The sequence below is a fragment of the Convolutriloba macropyga genome, chromosome 14, assembly GCF_964194025.1.
Source record: "Convolutriloba macropyga chromosome 14, txConMacr16.3, whole genome shotgun sequence".
NCBI lineage: Eukaryota > Metazoa > Xenacoelomorpha > Acoela > Convolutidae > Convolutriloba > Convolutriloba macropyga.
This window is the reverse complement of record NC_134481.1, coordinates 29,238,472-29,262,131: the sequence shown is the minus strand read 5'-3', so window position 1 is coordinate 29,262,131 and position 23,660 is coordinate 29,238,472. Positions and strand designations below refer to the sequence as shown.

General features: G+C 36.4%; 2 protein-coding genes across 5 annotated transcripts in view; both read left to right on the top strand.

Annotated features, from left to right (window-relative positions):
• Window positions 1-23,660, top strand: part of LOC142353214 (uncharacterized) — a 712,302-nt gene that overhangs the window by 226,224 nt on the left and 462,418 nt on the right. The gene's annotated exons all lie outside the window — the stretch shown is intronic.
• LOC142353233 (uncharacterized) overlaps window positions 1-23,660 on the top strand; it is a 137,995-nt gene that overhangs the window by 63,119 nt on the left and 51,216 nt on the right. For all 4 annotated transcript variants that reach the window (XM_075405465.1, XM_075405464.1, XM_075405463.1 and 1 more), the window contains exons 5-8: window positions 3,560-3,836; window positions 4,172-4,297; window positions 13,283-13,557; window positions 17,279-17,515. In XM_075405465.1, the coding sequence (XP_075261580.1) occupies window positions 3,560-3,836; window positions 4,172-4,297; window positions 13,283-13,557; window positions 17,279-17,515 (915 nt within the window). The remainder of the gene's footprint in view (window positions 1-3,559; window positions 3,837-4,171; window positions 4,298-13,282; window positions 13,558-17,278; window positions 17,516-23,660) is intronic.

The window sequence follows — 23,660 nt, the reverse complement described above, 5'->3', positions numbered from 1 at the left end:
GGATATATCACATATTTGAATCGATCAATAAAAGGCTATTACTAGCTAACTTTATATAAAATATATCCGCTAAAAATTGCACTCTCAAATATCCAAAATAAGTCCTTGTGCAATGACAATTATTCAATTTATTACACCAAGTATAACCTCAACAACATCAAGAAGAACACGCTAATAGTAAGTGCGTAGCAGTATCTTCTAGTAAATATGACTTCTTAGGTTCTGTGGTTTGCTTCGGTTGAGGATGTTGGCATATAGTTATTTGCTTTTCTTAAATTGGGACCACTGACTCAATTTTCCAAATTGTTTTCTATTTCTTTATTCGTTCGCTCCTTACGATTTTTGTGCCGTTTATTCCCATAGTTTTGTTTTATTTTGTACTCAATCCAAGGTTGAGTGGAGTCGATATTTTCATAATTTGAAGTTGTTAATAATTATTCTTGTAAACAAATCTTCAATTTGTTTTTTTGTGCGTTTTAAATTAACGTAAACATGTTAGTTGTCATGTCATTAGTTATTTCACTTGTTTGGATTGTAATTCAGGACCTTTCCTGTTATGTTATTTGTTCGCCTTACGTTTTGATCACGTGTTTTTTTAAAAAAGTCACGACTTTCACTTGAAATTCTTTCACTCACTGATTTACTCCATTTGTCAAGGTCCAAATAGCAAAATTAAAAAAAGTGTATAAACCGATGAAGCCCGGTCATTAAATGATAGCGCATTAAGTTGTCGAAGATCCTTACAGTGGTCGCTAGATGGTAATAATAAGTATTTATGCTCAATAGCCTTCAGATTTGGAGCTGAATTAATTATAGTCTCAGAATCTAAAGCTGCACACCACAGGGAACTTTTTGACAAATAGAAACAAAATGCGTCAATTTTCATCTCGTTTTCGGGTTCCATTGCAATGTGCGTCAAGCGTGCCAACGGTGACTATTTTCCGTCAATTTGCCGGCTATGAAGTATCATTCTAGTTTTCCGGTTCGATGCACAGGCCTTTTTGTCTAAGTCTACTTGATCCGTTGAATTTTTTTTACCAGCATAGTTTTAAAGTTACCAGGAGAGCTTGCTTTTTCTTTATTTTCCATGAGGCTTCTTCAATCAGATCAATTAGGTTTAATAGCCGCCATCAGCCTCTTAAACAGCTATTAGGCGCTCTCCTTTTTTAAAATTTGCTTTTCCTTTTGATCACTTTTTTCGTTTTACATAAGTCACGATTTTCACGTTTCACCCCAATCACTGTTTCAACTGAATGGATTCTAAATGCATTCACGCATTGAATTACGCAGTGTAATGAATACGGTCAATGTCAAAAGAGCAAAGTCAAAAGAATCTGGATGAACCGATAGAGCCATGTCATTAAGTCATAGTGCATTAGGTTGTCAAAGTTCATTAGAGGGGTTGCTAGCTGATATTAGTATTGGGTTTAATACCCTTCAGCTTAGAAGCTGAAGTATAGGTTAGAATCTAACTGAAATTGTGCTCTAAATTAGAACACTTTGACACTAAAAAAATTGCCTTTTCTTTTTTTCTGTTTCTGTTTTCCTTTATTTCCTTTGGTTTACTTATTAATTGCTCTTGAACAAAGTTCATAGCAATTATTGTAAACGTGTTGGTCTTTTTTGCAAATTTTTTGCTTGACCATTTTGGGGTTTTCTTCTTGAACGTTCTTTGACTTCTCAAGTGACCTTTTCTCGCTTTCGTTCTTCTTTTTTAAGTTATCTTTATTGCTCGTTCTCCGAAGTAAAGCTTCTTGCTAGAATAAAATCGATTGCAGCATAGCATGAAGAAGGGCCCGATACCCGAGTGGTCAGTGCTTCTGGTCAGGGAGCAGGAGGCCAATGGTTCGAATCCCGGCGTGATAAAAGGTTTTTGCACCCATAAAGATAAATTGATCTAGGCTACAGCCACTGAATTGAATTGCCTCGGCTGTCGTTCATCGAGCAATTCTTCTGATATTAGTCGGTTTATGTTTGTTACAATTGAGCCAATTTAATTTGGAGTATTGCGATTGTTGCCAAACTATCCGAAAATATTGTTATAATATGGAAGAAACGAGAAACAACCGGATTTTTGTCGAATGTTACCTTTTCTCTGGACGTTCTTTGAAACACGTTTCTTGAATTTTGTTTTTGCTGGTTACCTAATCCCAGAAATTGAAATATGGACACTATCGATTAATTTTTAAGTGGAGTTTTTGTTTAGATACAAACTTGAGATTGCGGTAGATTCTATGCCGTGTCGGTTTTTTCGCGAGGAATCTGGATTTTCTATCAATACATGCGACGCCAATTACAATTTTTGTGTAACCTCTTGTTTTTAAGTTCTCTACGAGTGAAACTGAATTGTTGCTAATTGATAGCGGCCGTCAGCCTCTCATTGGCTATTATTTAGGCGCTCTGTTTTTTAATTCGCTTTACCTTCCCATCACGTTTTTTGTTTTACATAAGTCACGATTTTCACGTTTGACTTCTGGCATACCTCACTAACTGTTTCAACTGAATGGATTTTAAATTCTTTGGAGCATTGAATTACGCAATGTAGTGAATGCGGTCACTCTCAAAAGAGCAAAATCAAAAGATCAAAGGGAACAGGATAAGCATATAAAGCCCGGTAATATTGCATTAGGTCATCAAAGTTCATTAAAGCGATTGCTGGCTGGTATTAGTATTATGCTTGTAGCGTTCAGTGTAGACGCTGAAATAAGTGTAATTTTAGAGTCTGTTCGAATATGCAGAATTTGCACAGCAAATAAAAAAATTCACTTTGAGAAATGCTGTCAATCTTTTTTTTGTTTCAATCTCAATGTGCGTCAAGTTGGTCAACGGCGGCTATTTGCCGGCTATGTTTTTTTTTGGCGCGTCGCGTTTTCAATATCCAATTTTTTTTTTATTAACAAAGGATTTCAAGAAAAGTATATCCGATAACTGATTAATTGCGAAAAGTATAAGTGTTGCTAGCATATAACTCTATTTATGAAATTCAAGAACCGGAATTATGAGGCACTGATAGTTTTTTAGTTTTTTAATTTCCAATTTTTTATTACAGCTGTTAGAATAAAAAAAATGAAAAATGAATTTGTTGTATGCTTGAACTTTTTGTGGAACGTAGACCTTTTTTGACCTTATAACGGAATTATTGTTTGCAGAAAAATTTGATATCAGATGAAGGATTCTCGTTTTCTTGGTGACTGTTCTTTTAATGAAACTTTCGTTCGTTTAATGAAATAATTTTTACTGAATCTCATGACTGTTTTGGTCTGAAGCGTCAGAAAGTCCTAAACTGTCATATAAATTCTGTTTTTTAATTTTTTGTCTTCTGTGCTTTTTGCCTGAAAATTGAGTGATGCAAATGCACTTTACAGCCTCCTGTTTGCCGTTTTGTGAATAAAGGGAAGTCGAACAGAGAAGCAAATGATGAGTACAATTGAAAAAATTGGCGACATATAAGATATTAAATATACTGAACGCAAAGTATAAGGTGATTTAATAGTTAACCAGCCTAAGCTAACAATAATTTGGGTACACCACCACCTCAAACGCAAACTTATTTGTACAGGAAGCTTTCCATCGCAACATAATCAAGCAACACGTCCATATCAACACAGTGATACCCCCTCACCCTACTTAACACAAGGTCAACAACCTCTCACACCAGTAAGCGAGAGCAACGAAGGAGCAGGAACAAGCAGAGAGCGGAGTGGGAGTGGAGATGCAAGTATTGGCGGTGGTAGCTGGAACAGACTAGGCAGTGTTGGAAGTGTTAGCGCTGCAAGTGGTAGCAAGAGCAACACGCCCTTGTCAGTTAGACGCAACAGCGGTCAGAGTGGTCGAGGGTGAGTTTGTATTTGGATCAAAACATTTGCGATCTGGGCTTTGAACGAAAATTATTCTTTCCTATTATCAAAATTTTGAAAAGTTTATACAATGAGAGAATAAACTTGGGTCAAAACTCAGATTGCAAATGTTTTAAACCAAGTATTTATATTCACTACTGAGTTTTAAAAGGCCGGATTTACGTTATAATAGTTGGTGTAAAAGTTGCTGTTACTGTTAAAGGTGCAAAAAGTTTGCAATGAGTTTGATTGTATAAACACCTATAAGTTTTGAAAATGAATTTAAGTCAAATTTGAAGAGTGTGAAACAATTTGGTTATTGGTCTTAGTTTTAGACCTCAGTATAACTTCGGATCCGTACCCGCTGAGAAACGAGTGGATCTGAGTTTAGACGAACAGCAGCAGCAGCAGCAGCAGCCACCGATTGAGGAAGTCGCTCCTACTATTGAAGAAGACATGAGGTATCCAAAGATAGTTTCTATTTTCAAGCATGTAAAACCCATTTCTGTTTGGAAGCAAAATGTAAATAAGAAACCAATAGCCAGGTTAACTGTTGACAATTCACAAGTAAACTATCATCCTTCAGTCCTCAAAAATGTGTAAAATTTGATAATTCTTTTCCCTCAATTAAATAGTTTTTGATGACGCTAACGTTTGGAATAATAATTTCAGCTAGCAGAATTGTAATTTTCGATGGGTCTCCAGTATGATATTACTTCTGACGAAAACAGCACCATACTTTCCAGCAAGGTTGTGGGTTTATATATGCATTGTATTCTTTGTGGTAACAGAAAGTACTTTAAAATAAATATGCACAAAGAAAAATGATAAGCAACTTCTTCCATCTCCAGCCGAATGTAATTTTCTTGAGGCATGGAGAACAAGGAGGAACGGTAATGTTTGTTTGGACAATGTTCCACCCCTTCAAATTTGAAAATATAAAACTTATTTGTCACAGGTGCACATCCTCAGTTATGTATTGCCCTAAGTTGTTTCTGCGTAATTTGAAGGCTGTATTTCGTTCTTTCCTAGATTTTGAATATTTTAAAGTTTTCATTTTTGCAAATGGTTTTGCGCATTCGTTTGACCATTGATACCTTATTGGAAGAATTGAATTAAAGAGCGAATTGCGTAAGCTAATTTCAAAATGAAAAAACAACTGATGGGTACGAAAATTTTGGAAAACAGCACGTACACGGATAATGGAAAGCACATTCAGACAAAAGTTTCAAATTGCTTGCCAAAAGAGGCAGTTCTAAACCATATTTAACTGGAAGCTAGTAAATTTTAAAATACAATTTTTTATCATAACGTTAAGTGCAAAATGAAGAATAAATGACCGGAAATTCGAAAGGCCAGAGTAGAAAACAGAAGAAGATACTTTCTTAGTTCTCAGAGTACGCTTAAAACACACCTATTTGCTAAGTCAAGAGAAATCTACTTCTTTAACTGGTCAATAACTAGCCGCTAGCTTGGTCATGAAAATTTGTCCATGGAAGAGAAGGAAAATTCGTTGTCTTAAAAGTTCAATTTTGACGTTATTCTTTAGATCAAAGTGCTATACGGAAATTGCTAATTATTTTACGTTGCTTCACGCAAGATAAACTGTTAGAAACAGCTGATTAGCCGGGAAAAATTCATTTAAGATGCATTCAATAGCCTGACAGCTGGAAAATGCAAAATGTAAAAAGGTGCTAGTGTAATACTTTTTTCTACTTAACTGATTTTTACTGTCTAAAGATTGACAGGTGAAACTACTGAATTTGATGTTTTCTAGCATATGCTTGTTAGATATGCTTATTAATTTCTCTCAAGCGAAATTTGTAGAAATTCTAATAGTCCTGTTTGATTGCTCTCAAACGAAGTTTGTAGCAATTATATTAGTCCTGCCGGTCTTTTTTATGCGATTTTTCGCTTGACCGATTTTTCGTCTGACGCTTTTGACTTTCGTCTTCAAAAACGGGATAAACAGGTAGCGCCCAGCGAGCATTAAGTGTCCTTAGATCCTTTGGGCTCTGTTTCGGCTCAAACTGTTTTGGAGACTTATACTTATGGTGTGAAGGGCGGTTCTTAGAGGTTGAAGACCCCTCAACTGTTTAACCCCCCCGCGCTGTTACCCCCACCCCACTGTTGTCCCACCCCCATCTGCCCTCGGTGCACCCCCCCCCCCCTTGTCTAGCTACTGACGAGCAACCGCTCGCTATAAACACGCAATTTTATAAAATTTTGCACATATTTTTTCAAGCTTTTCAAAAATTTTTGACATTTTTGATTTTTATCGGCCCTAGGTGTCAAGGAACATCCTCTAGATTTTATAATATGTTACTGTGTAGTTTCTAGTGGTAGTTTTTTCAGCCTCTAGAGCCTAGGAGCCTCCTCTAGGGTTTAAAGTAAGGTTACTGTATAACCTCTAGATGTAATGGAATGTCTTGCGATATCTTAACATCACGAATTTTATCATTTTATTGACAAAACGTGCAGTTTTTTTCGAAATTTTTTTACCTTTATTTTTTCTCATTCAGGTCTTTCTAGACCGAGGGGCCAGAAAACATCCTAAGGGTTTTGATAATATGTTACGGACAATTTTTTTTGGTCGTGAATTAGTTTTACAACTTTTAAACTTGGAAATTTTAGCAATTTTTGGATAACTTGCTTTTTTAAGATTTTTTTGAAAATTTTTGTCGTTTTTTGTTGTTTCAGCCTTAAGAGCCAAGAAACCTCCTTTTAGGGTTTTAAAATAGGTTACTGTATAATTTCTAAATGTAGTGGAATGTCTTGCGAGATTTTAATATCACGAATTTTAGCGTTTTTTTGACAATTTTTGCCAGTTTTTTCGATTTTTGACATTTATAGTCACTACTCAGGTTTTTTGGCTCATGGATAATTTTCAACTTTTTAATATCACAAGTCTTAGCATTTTAAAAAAAAACTTATATTTTTTTCAAGTTTTTTGATATTTTTTGTCATTTTTTAGGTTTCTCTGGCCCCAAGAGTCATGGTACTTCCTCTATGGTTTGATAATATGATACTGCATGGTTTGTTTGTGTAATGTTTTCCAGCATGGAAGGTTTTGCAAGATTATAATATCACGAATTTAAGCAATTTTAAAAATATTTTCATTTTTTTCATATTTTCGATTTTTTTTCGGCACCAGGGGCTCTGGGACCTCCTCCAAGGTTTGATAATAAGCTGCTGCATAGTTTTAAGAGTTAATAGGTTGGTGATCAATAATTTCTATGACCCCAGTTTTAGTAATATTCGGATAAAATTTAAAACTTTTTCAACTCTCTCTCTCTCTCTCGATCTCTCTCTCTCTCTCTCTCTCTCTCTCTCTCTCGCTCTTTTTGTTGATGCCGCACTTCAGCTGCTGTTATATGGCGTAATGTCATAATGTCTGATCCTCGTTAACAATGAGTTATAGTAGTAATGTTTTTTAATCAAAAATGACTTAACAGGCACTTTTTGAGAAATGGTTGTTTATTGCTCTTAAAAGTAATTTGTAGCGAATATATTAATCCTGTTTCTCTATGCATTTTTTCTCTTGGCTGATTTTTCGTCTGACCCATTTGACTTTCGTCTTCCGAAATAGGATAAAGAGGTGGCGCCCAGTTTGCCTCAAGTTCTTTAGAGCCGTTCAGCCCCCTAGTCTTCAAGTATGCGATTAACAGAAACTGTTTTGGAGACTTATACTTATGGTGTAAAGGGCGGTTCTTAGAAATTGATCCCACACCCCACCCACCCACTGACCCCACATCAATCCCCTCAATCCATTTTTGTACTCCCGCTGCGGTGCACTCACACTGCGTTCACTTCAAGCCCCTTCAATTAATCTAAATCTAGCCTCACTAAACCGTGGCTAGCTACTGACGAAGCTAACCGCTCGACGGTCGTTTGAGAGCAATTCGCCCGTCATTAGTCGGCTAGGTTTTTCTCTCCTATACAATTTTTGTACTAACAACTTTTGCCTTTGATCCTTTTTTTATTTACCATATATCTTTTTTCCTCAAAATTGGGATGAACACGGAAACCGGAGGGCACTAAGTTCTCTTAGACTTTCCGGCTTACTAACTACAGATTTGTGGTTGAACGAAGCTACTTTTTTTCGGGACGTAATTTTTTTGTATGAATCCCGCCCACCACTTGACGCCAAATCCGCACACCCTGCACATCTTTACACCCATATGCCAGTGCACTTGAACCCTCAAGCCCTCGGCGCCCTCACGTGACTTCTTCGCGCTTCTTCGCAGCGTTTCTTAGTAATCTCAAATGCTCTCTTAGTTGCCAATATAAAAGCAATTATGAGCGTTAGAGGAGCAAAGCTTTTGTAGTTCAGTGGTTAAGATGTCAAACTGCTATCCTGGTTTCGAACCCCTATGGGGTCGGAGTTTTTGCACCCATAACAAATTTTTAAGTTGCCTCCCTACCCCGCCTTCCTTTCGAGAGCAATTTATCCGATGTTCCTCGTTCTGTTTTTAATTGCTATTGAATAACTTCTGAGCAAGTTTTGTAGACGTTTGTCTATGTATGCAAATTGTGGCCCCTTTTGGCTTTTATGCTAGAATATCGATTTCTTGAGTGACTTTTTCACGCTTGTCGTCTTCATTTTGTACTGATCTCAGATGCTCACTCTGAATTTAATCTTTGCTAAAATAATTTATCTGGTTAAAGTGTGCGGATCGTTGTGAGCCAGTGAATCTATTTCAGGCTTGAAACAGGGATAGTGGATAGTCTCTTGAGGCAATGAAATGGTTCTGAAGATATTAATATCTTGAAATTTTGCGAGATTTTAAAATTTATAATTGTTTCCAATATTTTTCAATATTATTTGTCTTTTCTGAGTTCAACGACCATTACTGGCCAATGAAAGTTTTTAAGTCTCGGAGATGGGGTACTCGACAGAAGTTTCGAGACAAAAATTGGATTTTAATTTTCTTTAATTGCGAGTTCGAAAACTTTTTATTATGCCTTTTTCAGTTTTTTTTCTATATGATTTATTTACTAACAAGACTAGAAAACTAAAGTTGCAGAGGCGAATGTCATCGTGGAAAATGTTCCTATCTCTTTCTGTCTGTTAGGTTCTCTTTATCGTTCACGTTTTATCTCTCTCACTCTCTGTTTGTGGATGCCGCACTTCAGCTGATGTTATGTGGCGTAATGTCATCATCCCTGATCCTCATTAATAATGAGTTATAGTAGAAATGTTTCTATCATAAATTACTTAACTGGCAATTTTCGAGAAATTGTTTTTTATGGCTCTCAAAAGTAATTTTTAGCAATTATATTAATCCTGTTTCTCTTTTATGCAATTTTTCTATTGGCTGATTTTTTGTCTGACCCATTTGACTTTCGTCTTCAGAAATAGGATAAAGAGGTAGCGCCCAGTTTGCATTAGATGCTTTAGAGCCGTTCAGCCCAGTAGTCTTCAAGTATGCGATTAACAGAAACTGTTTAGGAGACTTTTACTTATGGTGTGAAGTGCGGTTCTTTTGATCCCACACCCCACCCACCCACTGCCCCCACATCAGTCCCCTCAATCCACTTTTGCACCCCCGCTGCGATGAACTCCCGCTGCGTTCATCTTACGACCTTTCTGTTAATCTAAAGCTAGCCTTACTAAACCGTGGCTAGCTACTGACAAAGCTAACCGCTCGACGGTTGTTTGAGAGCAATTCGCCCGACGTTGGTCGGTTATGTTTCTTTCCTATGCAATTTCTGTACTAACATCTTTAACCTTCGATCCTTTTATTAACTTTTGTCTTTTCCCCTCAAAATTGAGATAAACAGGGAAACTGGAGGGCATCACGTTTTCGGCTTGCTAACTACAGATATTGGTTCAACGAAGCTACTTTGTGTGAATCCCCCCACCATTTGACTCCCAAATCCGCACTCCCTGCACATCATTACACACATAATCCAGTGCGCTCGACCCCTCTGGCCCTCGGCGCCCTCAAGTGGCTTCTTCGCGCTTGTTTGCAGCATTTCTTACTGATCTCAAATGCTCTTCTAGATTTTTGCCAATATAAAAGCGATTGTGAGCGGTTGAGAAGCAAAGCCTTTGTAGCTTAGTGGTTAAGATTCCAAACTGCTATCCTGGAGGGTGAGGGTTCGAACCCCTATGAGGTCGGAGTTTTCAAACGAATAAAAATTTTTAAGCTGTACCCTAAAGTTAAGTGGCCTCCCTACCCCGCCTGTCTTTCGAGAGCAGTTTATCCGATAATCGTTGTTTTATGTTTTTAATTGCTAGTGAATGAATTTTGAGCAAGTTTTGTAGACGTGTGTCTATTTATGCAAATGTTGGTCCGTTTTGCGTTTTTATGCTAGAATATTCTTCGATTTCTTGAGTGTCTTTTTCACGCTTGTCGTCTTCATTTTGTACTGATCTCAGTTGCTCTCACTCTGAATTTAAGTTTCGCTAAATTTTTTTTCTGTTTTAAGTGTATGGATCGTTATGAGCCAGTGAAACTTTTTCAGGCTTGAAACAGGGATAGTGGATAGTCTCTTGAAGCAATGAAATGGTTTTGAAGATATTAATATCTTGAAATTTTGCGAGATTTTAAAATTTATAATTGTTTCCAATATTTTTCAATTTTTTTTGTCTTTTCTGAGTTCAACGACCATTACTGGCCAACGAAAGTTTTTTAAGTCCCGGAGATGAGTTTCTCGACAGAGGTTTCGGGACAAAAATTGGATTTTAATTTTCTTTAATTGCGAGTTTGAAAACTTTTTATTTTGCCTTTTTCAGTTTTTTTTCTATATGATTTATTTACTAACAAGACTAGAAAACTAAAGTTGCAGAGTCGAATCTCATCATGGAAATTATTCCTATCTCTTTCTGTCGGTTAGGTTTTCTTTCCTTCTCTTTTATCGTTCACGTTTTATCTCTCTCTCTCTCTCTCTCTGTCACTCGGTCTCTCTCTCTCTCTCTCGCTCTCTGTTTGTGGATTCCGCACTTCAGCTGCTGTTATGTGGCGCAATGTCGTCATCTCTGATCCTCATCAATAATGTATTATAGTAGAAATGTTTTTTTAAATCATTACTGACTTAACTGGCACTTTTTGAGAAATCAATGTTTATTGCTCTCAAAAGTAATTTGTAGCAATTATATTATTCCTGTTTCTCTTTTATGCAATTTTTCTCTGGGCTGATTTTTTTGTCTGACCCACTTGACTTTCGTCTTCAGAAATAGGATAAACAGGTGGCGCAGAGTTTGCATTAAGTTCTCTAGAGCCGTTCAGCCCACTAGTCTTCAAGTATGCGATTAACAGAAACTGTTTTGGAGACTTATACTTAGGGTGTGAAGGGCGGTTCTTATAAATTGATCCCGCACCCCACCCACCCACTGCCCCCACATCAGTTCCCTCAATCCAATTTTGCACCCCCGCTGCGGTGCACTCCCGCTGCGTTCACCTTACGCCCTTTCTATTGATCTAAAGCTAGCCTCACTAAACCGTGGCTAGCTACTGAGGAAGCTAACCGCTCGACGGTTGTTTGAGAGCAATTCGCCCGACGTTAGTCGGTTATGTTTTTTTTTCTTATGCAATTTTTGTACTAACAACTTTACCTGCGATCCTTTTTTTACCATTTGTCTTTTTCCCCTCAAAATTGGGATGAACAGGGAAACTGGAGGGCATCACGTTTTCGGCTTGCTAACTACAGATACGTGGTTCAACGAAGCTACTTTGTGTGAATCCTTCCACCACTTGATCCCCAAATCCGCACCCCCTGCACATCATTACACCCATAAGCCATTGTGCTCGACCCCTCCGGCTCTCGGCGCCCTCAAGTGACTTCTTCGCGCTTCTTTGTGTCATTTCTTACTGATCTCAAAATGCTCTTAGATTATTGCGAATATAAAAGTGATTGTGAGCGGTTGAGGAGCAAAGATTTTGTAGCTTAGTGGTTAAGATTCCACACGGCTATCCTGGAGGGCGAGGGTTCGAATTCCTATGAGGTCGGAGTTTTCAAACGAATAAAAATTTTTAAGCTGTACCCCAAAGTTAAGTGGCCTCCCTACCCCGCCTGTCTTTCGAGAGCTGTTTATCCGATAATCGTTGTTTTATGTTTTTAATTGCTATTGAATGACTTTTGGAGCAAGTTTTGTAGACTTATGTCTATTTATGCGAATTGTGACCATTTTTGCGCTTTTGTGTTTCTTGAGTGACTTTTTCACGCTTGTCGTTCTCATTTTGTACTGATCCCAGTTGCTCTCTCTGAATTTAAGTTTTGCTAAAATAAAAGCGATTGTAAGATAGGCAAATTACAAGAGACTGATACCCGAATGGATAATGCTTCTGTCCGGAACTCCGGAGGTCGGGGTTTGGAAACCCGCCTTAGTCGGAACGAACTTCTTGCACTCATAAAGAAAAGTTTTTTTTGTTTCGCAAGGTTAATGGGCATATAACTTACATCCTCCAGGCGCACGCCTTACGCTTCTATTTTTTTACATAATAATCTGCTATATAACAACGCACAAATTGTAATTGGGGGGCATAAAAAACACGGGGAGGGGGACAGATTATATCCAAAAATTTATATAGGCTGCAACCCCTGAATTAGCTTGCCGCGCCTGTCGTTCGTGACCAGTTTGGCCGACTTTAGTCGGCTGTAATTTGCTGTTTGCATCAATTTGGTGGCAACCATTTGATTAATATTCAGAACCCATATTTATTTTCCGTGGCTTCTACTTCTCAAAAGCTGAATTCTTGTGCCTGGTTTTGTTTGCTACTCTCTACGTTGTAATTTAGAATGTCAATTTTGTCCAGTTAAGGGATAGCTCAAACTAGAATGCATATTATAGGAGTATTATTTGAAGACATTGAATACAAATTTAGTACAGAGCTCAAAATCAAAATTTTTTCTGCAGTATGATTTTTGTCTGTGGTCTAAATTGGTTAATATAATCAGGGATCTGCGTTTAATTTTCCCGCTGCAATTCAGAAAGGCACGGGCTACAAATTTGTTTCCTCCGTCAGGATTTATCTTGGTGGATTATTTGAAAAGGGGAATCTTTGGGATCTTCTTTATACTTTCCACTGAAGTAAAAGAGCTGTTGCGTGCCCATAGCCAACTAAATTTCGTTGTTTACTGAAACTAACTTTTTGTTTGTCCCTTACATGTGTTTCTTCCTTTCCTAATCAGATTGTAATGGGTATTTTAAATATTGAAGCATTGAATGATTAGTGTTCAATTTATGAATTTAAAGTGGAGATTTTGGTTTCTAGTTTAAAGCTGCTATTTATATTGAGGTTAGCAAGAAGTTGTCAATGAAGAGACTTGGTAACCGATTATTTTTTAAGGGTGGAAAATGGCCGTCAATATTTGAATTTATTACAATGGCTAGTATCGGCTAGCATAAACTATCGAGGCGTTGTTGTTGGAGCTAGCCTATAATTACCAAAATTTTGGCACCAGCAAAAACATTGAAATTCTTATTTGATTATTTTAAGAGTGGCAAGAGAACCCATGGATATGCGATATCCTTACCCTGGATCCTCAAACTCCCTCAACAGCAGCAAACGAGGAGGCGGAAGAGATGACACCAACCTCAGAAGGGCTCCTGAGAGACCTCAACTGCCTGCCATGTACTCGAACGGGATGCCAGTAGGTGGTAGTGGCAATGGATTCATGAATGGTCGAGACTACACAGACAGTCCCCGATTGAGCGAAAATAACGTGTATTATAACGATGAAGATCCTATCACGTTTGAACAGAGATCACCTTGTAAGAATATGGTTTCATATTTTAACAGTGACTTTAGTTGTCTTATCGTTTAGAACCATCTTTGCTTTTTTGGCGATTGAACTGTTTTCATGGGATTTTGTTCTCTAACTGATATAAATGAGGAAAACCTAGCTGAATATGATTCGATTAAATTCTGTAAATATTTGGCTCGATCTTTATTAATAGCCACAAAGCGATAGCTGACGCTATTATTGGCCTTCTCCTAGGTTTTTACGAATCGTAGAGGAGTATTGGTTCTCTATCGGTTTTGGTTCTCTATTGGTTTTGGTTCTCTATCTGTTTTTTACAGGAAGTAGTTTTGTTCATGTGGCATTTTGACCTAAAAGCGAAAGCGAGAAAATCTGCCATGGTTCACAGATTTTTGTTTAGCGAGAAAAGTTTTTTGATCAAACGCTGCGTTTAGTGAACAACTTTAGGACTTTGAAACGTTTTTTTGACAGATAACCGTTTTTAGCATTTTTACGTCCAGTTTGCCCGTCTTTAATTGCTCTCGAATGAGAAGCAATTATTGTAAACGTGTGTTTTTTTATGCAATTTTTTTGCTTGACCGTTTTGCGCTTTTCTATAATAATCTTTGAGTTTTTCACGAACTTCTTGATTTTTGAGCGGTTTCAATTGCTCTCAATCCGAAATAAAGTTTGTTGTCCAAACAGAAACGACAGTTAGAGTCTCGAAGTCAAGGCATTGATAGCGCAGTGGTTAATACCTCCGTCGATGACTCTGGAGGGCGCGGTTCGAACCCTACCGTCGGCTGATATTTGCGCATGTTATAAAGATAGATTTATCGAGGCTACAGCACCTGAATTAAATTGCGCCACCTGTCATTCGAGAGCAATTTTTTCGACGTTAGTCGGTTTGTGTTTTTTCTTTGTAATTAATAGCCCCACACTCACAGATAGCTGGGGCTATTATTGACCTTCTCTTGGTTTTTTTATTTCGTCGTCGCGATTTTTGTTACGACCATATGGCGTCACAACCACTTCAAATCTGCCTTTTGTTCATTCGTGTATGCAATTTCAACTGAAGTGCGTGTGTGACGTCATTTTTTGCTCTTAGTGGAGCGAGTTTTTTGTTCATTCGCGTGATTAAATTTTTGGTCACACTAGACTTACCTCCTTCTCAACAACGACTTCCTCACTTGAAATTGACTTTTATTTACTTTAATTCAAAGAGATAAGGTCAAATGGGTGTGTGTCACTCTAAATGAAGAATATTAAAGGGCAGCTAATAGAGGCAGCAAAAACTTACAGATTTTTAATCAAAATATGACATATCAGCCTTCAATGAAAAAACGATTTTTTTGGGTCCGTCTTTTTTACTGTTTTTTTGTTAGACTGTGGCTATTTTCTGGCAATATGCCAGCTATGTTTTTTTAATTTTTTTTATTTCATCAAGATTTTTGTTACGACCATATGACGTCACAATCACTTCAAACCTGCTTTTTGTTCATTCGTTCATGCATTTTCAGCTGAATTGCGTGCATGACGTCCTTTTTTCACTCTTATTGAGCGAGTGTTTCAATCATACACATGATTTAAATTTTTGGTCACGAGTGAATTAACTCACTCAAAAATGACTTCCTGACTCTGAAACTGACTTTTCTTGACTTTAATTCAAAGAGATAAGGTCAAGTGAGTGCGTGTCACTCCAATTTGAAGGTTATCCGAGACCAGTTAATAGAAACAGCAATGATTTGGACAGATTCTTTATCAAAATATAACATCTCAGTATTTAAAAAAGTTTATTTTTGGACTGTACCTTTTGGAGACTGCAGAGCTACAAAGCTATTGCAGCTATTTTCTGGCAATGTGCCAGCTATGTTTTTGGTTTTGTTGAAATGATTTTTAGTCGTTGATGTTTTGGTATGTAAACCACTGGCATTGATATCACAGTGTTTTTGAGAGCCTAGCAATGCGTTTCAAGTGTAAAAGGGGGTACAGACTTCTCATGTTTAGTTAGTGTTTTTCCTTTTGATATGGCAACTTCCTTTTGATATTGCATCGAAGCCTCTTTGCATCGATGCATCGAAGCTTGATGTTGCATCGAAGCCTCTTTCTATTATGGGATTTTAAAAAAAATTTGCAAATGCTAATACAAGTTTGGCAATTTTTAGTTAATTTTTCAGTATTTTGTTTGTATTTTGGTTTTTTCACTAGTCCTTCTGGGATTTCGATTTTTTTTTAATGATCGAAAATTTTCTTGGTCTTGAGTCTTTGAAATGCAGTTAAAATGATTTATATTACAATTTTTAAGAGTTTTTGCACAATATTTTGAGGTTTCAAAATCGTTGGAATTTTTTTTCTGTCATTTCTTTTATCTGTACAGGAGGGTTGCAATGTGTTTTATCAGCAGTGAAAGCTTAATAATGAAAGTTTTTCTGCTTGTTTTTTTTTGGTTTCTAGCTTTCCTTAATAGCGAAGTTTTCTTTTATTAAAAAAGAAATTTTCAATATGTTCATTTTCTCCTCATTCCAGCATGTGTCCTTCTAGCTTTCGCTTATGGACTATGATTTGTATAGTTTTTATTTGCTTTCGTTTTACCAGTTGTTTAAAAAGCTAAATGATTTGAGCCTCTTTCGCAGTTGTTTTTATTTCAATTTATATATTGCATCTGAGATTTTGCTGGAATACCGTTTAAAAGTTTTGACCGACTACTTTCTGCGAAAAATAATGGAGCCTCGGATTTACTATCAAACGATTTTTTGCCTTTGTCTATTTCCGTTTCTTTTGTCTAATTGCTGTGACTTCAAAACAAAAATTCTTGATTCCTAAATTTAGTATCCTTTTCTGGAAAAATTCAATTTTTAAGAATATTATCTGCCTTATGATTTCACAATGTGTCTTTTGGTGCGCAGAGTTGATTGTGGAGTTCTCGTTTTTTAAGACTAGTATCATCATTTATTTCATGACAATATTCAGCCCTGTAATTTTTTAGCGTACCAGTATCTGGGTCTTTTTATGCGATTTTTGTGTACTAACGATTGTCCATCTGAACGGTTTTCCGAACCCCATAACATATTTTAACGACCTAACCTCCTAGCTTAGTTTGACATGGTTAAGAATGATTTTCTGCCCTGTCGCATAACCCTGGCTAAGCAGTCTCACAAATGGTCCATTTTAAAATAGTGCCGCAGATAAAAAAAAGTATCTATAATTGGGGGTTGTGGGAACACGGACATATGCAGCATGTTAAAGAGCAATGAAGTTTATTATTTCTGTTGCATTTTTAGATTAGATCTAAATCTGAGATACTTCCCTCCTGCTTCTTACATCGTACAATTGAATTACTACCTAAATATTTACGATAAAACACAAATAGTGTACCTCATTAGTATTATTTTCTGAATCTATCAAGTTTTCTCATTGAGCGTACAGAAGAAATCAGATTATATGACTGGCGAAAGTAAAACTTCACTTACTATCAGTGATACTTTTTTCTATTTTAGTACCCGTGTCCTATTAAAACGTTTAAATTCTAGCTGTTCTTTCCTTCTGATGAATAGATCAGACTATTAGCTCCCAAATGACGTATCAGTTGTTGTCTTAGTGGTTTGATTTCATTTCACGATTTCGTTACTTCCACCCTAAGCTACCAGCAATCTTTCACGATAATGTGTTTATACTGTTTATTCAGGATCGCTTTATTGAAAATTGATACTTGATTTTAGTTTGATAGTTTGAACTTTAATTTTCTTGTTCAGCACTTGAAATGGGCCCTCCTGACGCACAAGGTCAAAACTTTGACAGACTTCACAACAACTACCCAAACTACAGTCCCAGAACCCCAAATAACCAATACTCCAATGGGGCAACTCCAATAGGCAGAGGCACTCCACAGAATGCATCCAATATGGGTGGACAAATGAGGAGTTCTGATCAGGATTCAGGTTTCGAGGGACAGCTGACACCTCGTCAACAGATTAACAATTTGTCACAAGGTACCCTACATATTCAGTTGTTTGTTGACGATGTACATTGACATTTTTTGACTCGAACGAAGAAAATGGCGGCATACTGGTGTTCTAAATTGTACAAAACGCTATTGTATGTTCCTTGTAATGTTCCTTGATAGCCAGTATCTTGGGGAATTTTGAATTTTTCTTGCAAAAGGCACGTATTCGTTTTTAATAGCCGCGAAGCGATAGCGGCTATTATTTGGGACATCGTGGTTTTTTACAATTCAAAGAATTTGAATTGTGTTGGGGCGCTGTCTGTTTTAAAGATCTGTTCACACATTTTCATGGTTTTTGAAGTAAAATCGGAGTAGTGATTTTGGTCACGCCGAAACAGGAAGTGAAGCGAAAAAGCGAGTGGTTTCGCGGCGTGAAATTGTTTAACTCGAATTTTAAAGTAGTGAGAAAACGGGGTTTGAACAAAAATTCGCTTTCGCGCTAGTGGTTTTTTGTTCACATGTGACAATTTCACTTTGTTTTTCAATTTTTTGGATCGGATTTTTCGGTTAAATGATTTTCCGAAGCCAATCATAGTTCATTCCAGGTCTAGTTTTTTGTTTGAACCTAATTTCTCTTTCTCGTGTGGTTTTTTGTTCACATGCGGCATTTTGATTTTGATTTCGTGTTTTTTTCATCTGATTTTTTTTTTTCCAATTCACTCAAAGTCTGTTCTAGCTCTAGTCTTTTGTTTAGTCAATGAAAATTCATTGAATTGTACGTCAGGACTCGTCCTGCTATGTTTTTTAATTCGTCGTCTCCATCGATGATTTTTGCCACCTGAATTCTTGGAATTGACTGTTTCAATGTCTGTGATTAATTGCTCTTGAACGAAGTTCATAGCAGTTATTTTAAACGTGTCTTTTTTATGCAAATTTTTCGCTTGACAATTTTGCGCTTTTCTTCTAGAACGTTCTTAGGTTTCTCAGGTGACTTCTTCACGCTTTCGTTCTTCATTATTGAGTAATCTCTATTGCTCCGAAGTAAAACGTGTTGCTAATATAAAATCGGTTGAAGAATAGTAGAGGTAAGTGACTCGTAGCTCAGTGGTTAGTGCGTGTCGTTGTGGAGCGGGAGGTCAGTGGTTAGAATCCCGCCGGGGTGAAGGTTTTTTGCACCCTTAAAGAAAAATTGATCTAGGCAACAGCCCCTGAATTAAGTTGCCTCGCCTGTCGCTCAAGAGCAGTTCTTCCGACATTTGTCGGTTTGTTTTCTACTGCTTTACAGTTAAAAACTGTGTGCGTGACGTCATTTGTTCTGCTTTTAGATCAATTGCGTGACTTACCTCACTCAAAAAATTTACGTCTGAACTTTAAATTTTCTGAACATTTATTAGTTAAAGGTCAATAGTATGCAACTAAGTAATACCCTAACCTATTTGCCCTAATTATTGAGTATTAGAGTCTTGAGTTTTTGATTGCGAATATTAATTTTGAAAATGCTCTATTAGGGTTTTTACCTTTTAGAGCGTATGTGTCTCATAAAAATGACAGTCCGAATCTAACCAAAAATTCTAGTGGTCTATTAAAGGACTGGTTGTCAATCTGTCTATCTGTTTTCTTTATTTGTATCAATTCATGGAAGGCCACAAGCGTCTATTGCGGCTGGCTTTTTTCTGGTTATCTGCCGGCTATGTTTAATCTATTTTGTTTATAGCTGCGAAGCTGTAAGCTGAGCGTAGCTATATTGCGGTGCTCTTGGTTTTTTTTGTTTCGTCGTCTGACGCTCTTTTTTCGTTCACACAGCAAAGCTGAAAAAGTCAAATTTTCTGAATGACTTCTTCCTCTCACTAACGGCGTTTGCGCGCGTGACGTCATTTCTCACTCGCTGTGAAAGTTCTTTTTAGTGAAAGTTTTTAGGTTATTTCCGTGATTAGATTTTGATCATACGTGACTTACCTCACTCAATAAAATGACTTCTGCACTTTAAAACTTAAGTTTAAATTGAATTTGTTTAAGGTCAAAGGAACTCATATGTGCAGTAAACGTCCCTGATAAGAGGCTTCTGTGGAATGAATTTTGACAAGCTTTATTAATTTATCGCTGAATGTTTTTTAGCCTAGTTTTTTGAGCGGCGTCGATTTTTTTTCAATTTAGATCTGTATCTGTTTCTATCTCTATTATATGGCACGCAGGTCTATTCTTTCGCAGCTATTCCGGCAATCTGCCGGCTATGTTTTTTATACTGGTTTCGTAATTTTTTAAATGTATTTAGGCTTCTTTTGATGCAAGCGTAAAATCCTTTTGTGAACTTAGCTTTTTAATAATAATAATAGTAATAATAACAATAAATTGTTTTCTGTAGTCAATAATATCAAGAGTTAAACACTCATTTACACAATACAATCATTTGACTACAGAGATATCACCATCGAGTTCTCAAGACCCGTTCTCAAGTATCTCTGAGGATTAGATAAAGTTACACTATACTTAATAAACGCTTCAGATTATTTAAAAATTGGAATTTAAAAAATTAAATAGGGGAAAAACCTACAAGGGTTTGGAAAATTTAACCAGGCTGAGGTGTTCGCTCGAAATTTTCCTGGTGCAGACCGTCCCGGACCGAAATTGCCCTGATACAGACTCAAGCGCGCCAAATACATTATTTGACTCTAAGGCTAATTACATACTTTTGTAATAATTTCATGATTCCCTAAAACATAGCTATCTATAAGACTATGACAAAAAGTTTTAGATTGTTTGTCTATGAAGTTAGTGGCATCTTGTCATGTCGATGATTAAAAACTTGTATGCTTTGAAGAAACTTTGCTGCAGGAATGTCAATTGAAAATTTGTTAAGTAGCATTTTTTGCACTTTCGGTTTGCTGACTTCATTGTCCAAAAAAGTTTCAATGTGATTTACCGACTCAATGGAATTTTTCCACCAAATTGTTTTAATCAATAGTTTTGCCAGTTCATATACATGTAACTCGGTCGCTGCATAGATTTTGTTTTCTCGATAATGCCTAACACTATCAAAATTCTTTTTTGAAAAAATTGTTCTAATTAATCTGTTTATTGTACAATCAAGTCGTTTCTACTTATGCATAGTTGGTGACCCATAGAACAAAACACCATATTGAACAACTGATGAAACATATACTTTGTATGCTCTTATCAACCGATCTATAGTCAATACTTTCCTTAGCCTGTAACAATTTGAGGCAAATTTGTTCAGTTTGTTTTCTATTTTTGTTTTGTTCATTGAAGTTCAAATGATCGACTTAGATACCTGAAACTTTCTACACTTGAAATTTCCTTCTCCTGCATTGTCAGTTTTTTCGTTTATTATTTGTTAGGACTTTGACCTCGAGAAAACCCATTTAAATTCTTCAATTTCGAGAAAATTATTCAATCTATAAGGGCAACTTCTTAAACACAAACTCATTGTACATCCGTCGTACAATTTCAAGCCTGTGCTGTTAATAATTTTGAGCCAACGTGATTTTTTGTGCAGGGGCTCTTCGATAAGAAAAATTTAGTTTCCTTACAATTATTTTAGCTCTATTGTTAAACAGGGATTGTTGAAATGATTTAGGTAAAATATGGTGGTTAAAACCGGTCTTTTTATAAAAGAATTGTTCTATAATAAGGTTTTTAATGATGAAGCCTGGCAGCAAGTTTGATAAGTTAAGGGAACGCAACATTTTTTTTGAAGATGTAATATATACTGCCACTTTGCTTAACAACTGCTGACCTGATTTGTTTTGTATAAAGGCGAAGACGTTACTCCTAATTCACCTCGTTTTAGTTTTCAAGGAACAGAATTGAATTTGCGATCCATCCATAGAAACGAATTTTATAATGTTATTTATAGCCGCTGTCATCTTCTCAGCCGGCTAATATTGTTCTTTTTTACAATTCAATGAGTTTGAATTGCGATGGTATGCTGTTTTTTTTAAGATCTGTTCACACTTTTTTGACCTTTTCTTCTCAATGAGAAGTCAATTTGGATTAGTGATTTCAGTCACGCTGGAGCATTAAGAGGAGAAAAATTTAAGCACATCTCCGGTTTTTGATAGCGAAATTTTGCATGCGGCAATGTGACTTGTTTTTGCTGTGTCTCTTTTCATTTTCTGTGTGAATACATTTAAAGGGCAATACGTATGTTTTATTAATCTTTTTTTAATCCCTCAAAGACAAATCCCTCTTATTTGCTCTGCAATTGAGCACAATTTGACCAAAGTTTAATTTAATTGCTAATAATTGAATTGGCATCGACACCATTTTTTTTGTTTATTATTGATTATTGCCTGCATCTGTTGCTTATTTTTTGCATCGTCCCCCAATTGTTTTCGTAAACTTGATATACTTTTCCTATGGGTAGATAGTGATATAGATATTGAAGAATTCAAGCAATTTTCAGTTGCTTGCTTCATTGACTTGGATGCCACTTATTGTCAATGACATTCGTAAATTTTTTTGCCAAATGTTTGTATTGTCCTTTTGTTTTGTTTTCCATGGACCGCTACTTGGACCGCTCTCTACTGCTTCTTGGTATTGATACTAGCCCCTCTATTCTCTCATTAAGAAGCAGGAACATATCTGACTCAATTTAGACAACAATCATTTTTTTCGATCCCAATCGGTCTGATGAGAATCAAAAGCGGCTGTTTTCCAGCAATTTGGCTTGTATTTTTGACAATCGAATTAAATCAGCTGGAGCGGCTGCATACCTGCATGTGCGCTGTATTATTGTATACTGTCTCGTTGAGACACTTTGCCACCAATGAATGTTTAAACAAACTTGTTAACAAAATTTTGAAGAATGACAAAATAACTGTTTATAAAAACTTCTCGACCCATCTCATCCACTCCATTTTTATCAAACGTTGTTGAGATTCTACCTTCGTTGTTGAGCCATTAGGTCACCACTCCGAAGTCAATATCATTAGCGAAAATCCATTCGGTTTGCAGAAAAGCTGTCTCGATACAATAGTTTTGTTAACTGAAAGGACAAGCTATTGTGTTGACCAAAAGAAATAAATTTAACAACTTTTTTAGAGTTAGCAATACCGGTTTTTTCAAAATCTTTGGGTAATTGAATGAAGAAATAGAAAATTAAAGTGCGCTTTTGGGGGAGAATGCTTGAACTTCAATTACACTTTTCTTTGTCATAGACTACAATGGGTTCAAAAAGGTGTTATGAAATAAGTTTGGGTTGTACTTAATCATGATTTTACATTAGTATCAAGACATTCAATAACCATTCTTTATGGCAACAATTTCTGTGAAACAGCAAACAATTGTGATGTTAAACAGTTTGCAAGTGATACAGCAATTCTGTCTTGCAAAGTAATGAACACAGGTAGTTATTGGCTGATGTTTAAAGCAAAATGGACCACTATATGACACTTTGATAATGTTAACCTTGAATGAGGGAAAACAGTTAATGCTTCTCAAAAGTGAATGATTATCATATTCTTTTTTAACGTGTCCTTTTTTAACGGGCACTGGCTTGAGCCAACTTATAAATGTAGTTATTCAGGGCTAATCAGATAAGGAATTGGTTGACCAAAATCATCTGAATAAAGATATCATTAGGCATATCGGCGTTCATATCCTTACGCGTGGCCATTTGACTTTTACCTCTGAAAACAAGAAAAAATCTTTTCTAATCACTTGTATTGTCCCCATTTGGATTTTATGCTATTTTATTCAAAATTCACCGTATTATTCTCTCCACAGAGTTACCAAACAGTTATATTGGGGCGTGCAAGTTTTTCGCGAAGATGCCATATGACGCCAAATGCCATACTGTCAGGAACCTGCTCATTGAAACAAACAAAATTCTTCAAACAGAACTGCAAATAACCAGTGTATCGCTGAATAGATTTTTCAATATCCTACTGCAGACGAAAGACCGCTCTAATAAAAGCTGCAAAATAATCGTAGTATGGCAATCACATTAAACCATTAAACTCATATCTTTGCAGCATCAAAATGTAAGTCAAAAATAAGTAGCGGTCCAATTAAACAGTTTTTTTCGAAAGTTAAGTAACTCTCAACTACATTTAGATATGTGATGTAGGAGAGCAAATTCAAGCAAAAGGTAGCAGAAAAATATTTCAATGGCAGCAAAAAGTTTCAATAGACAGAATAGGATTTAATAACCTTTTTTATTAGATTGTTCA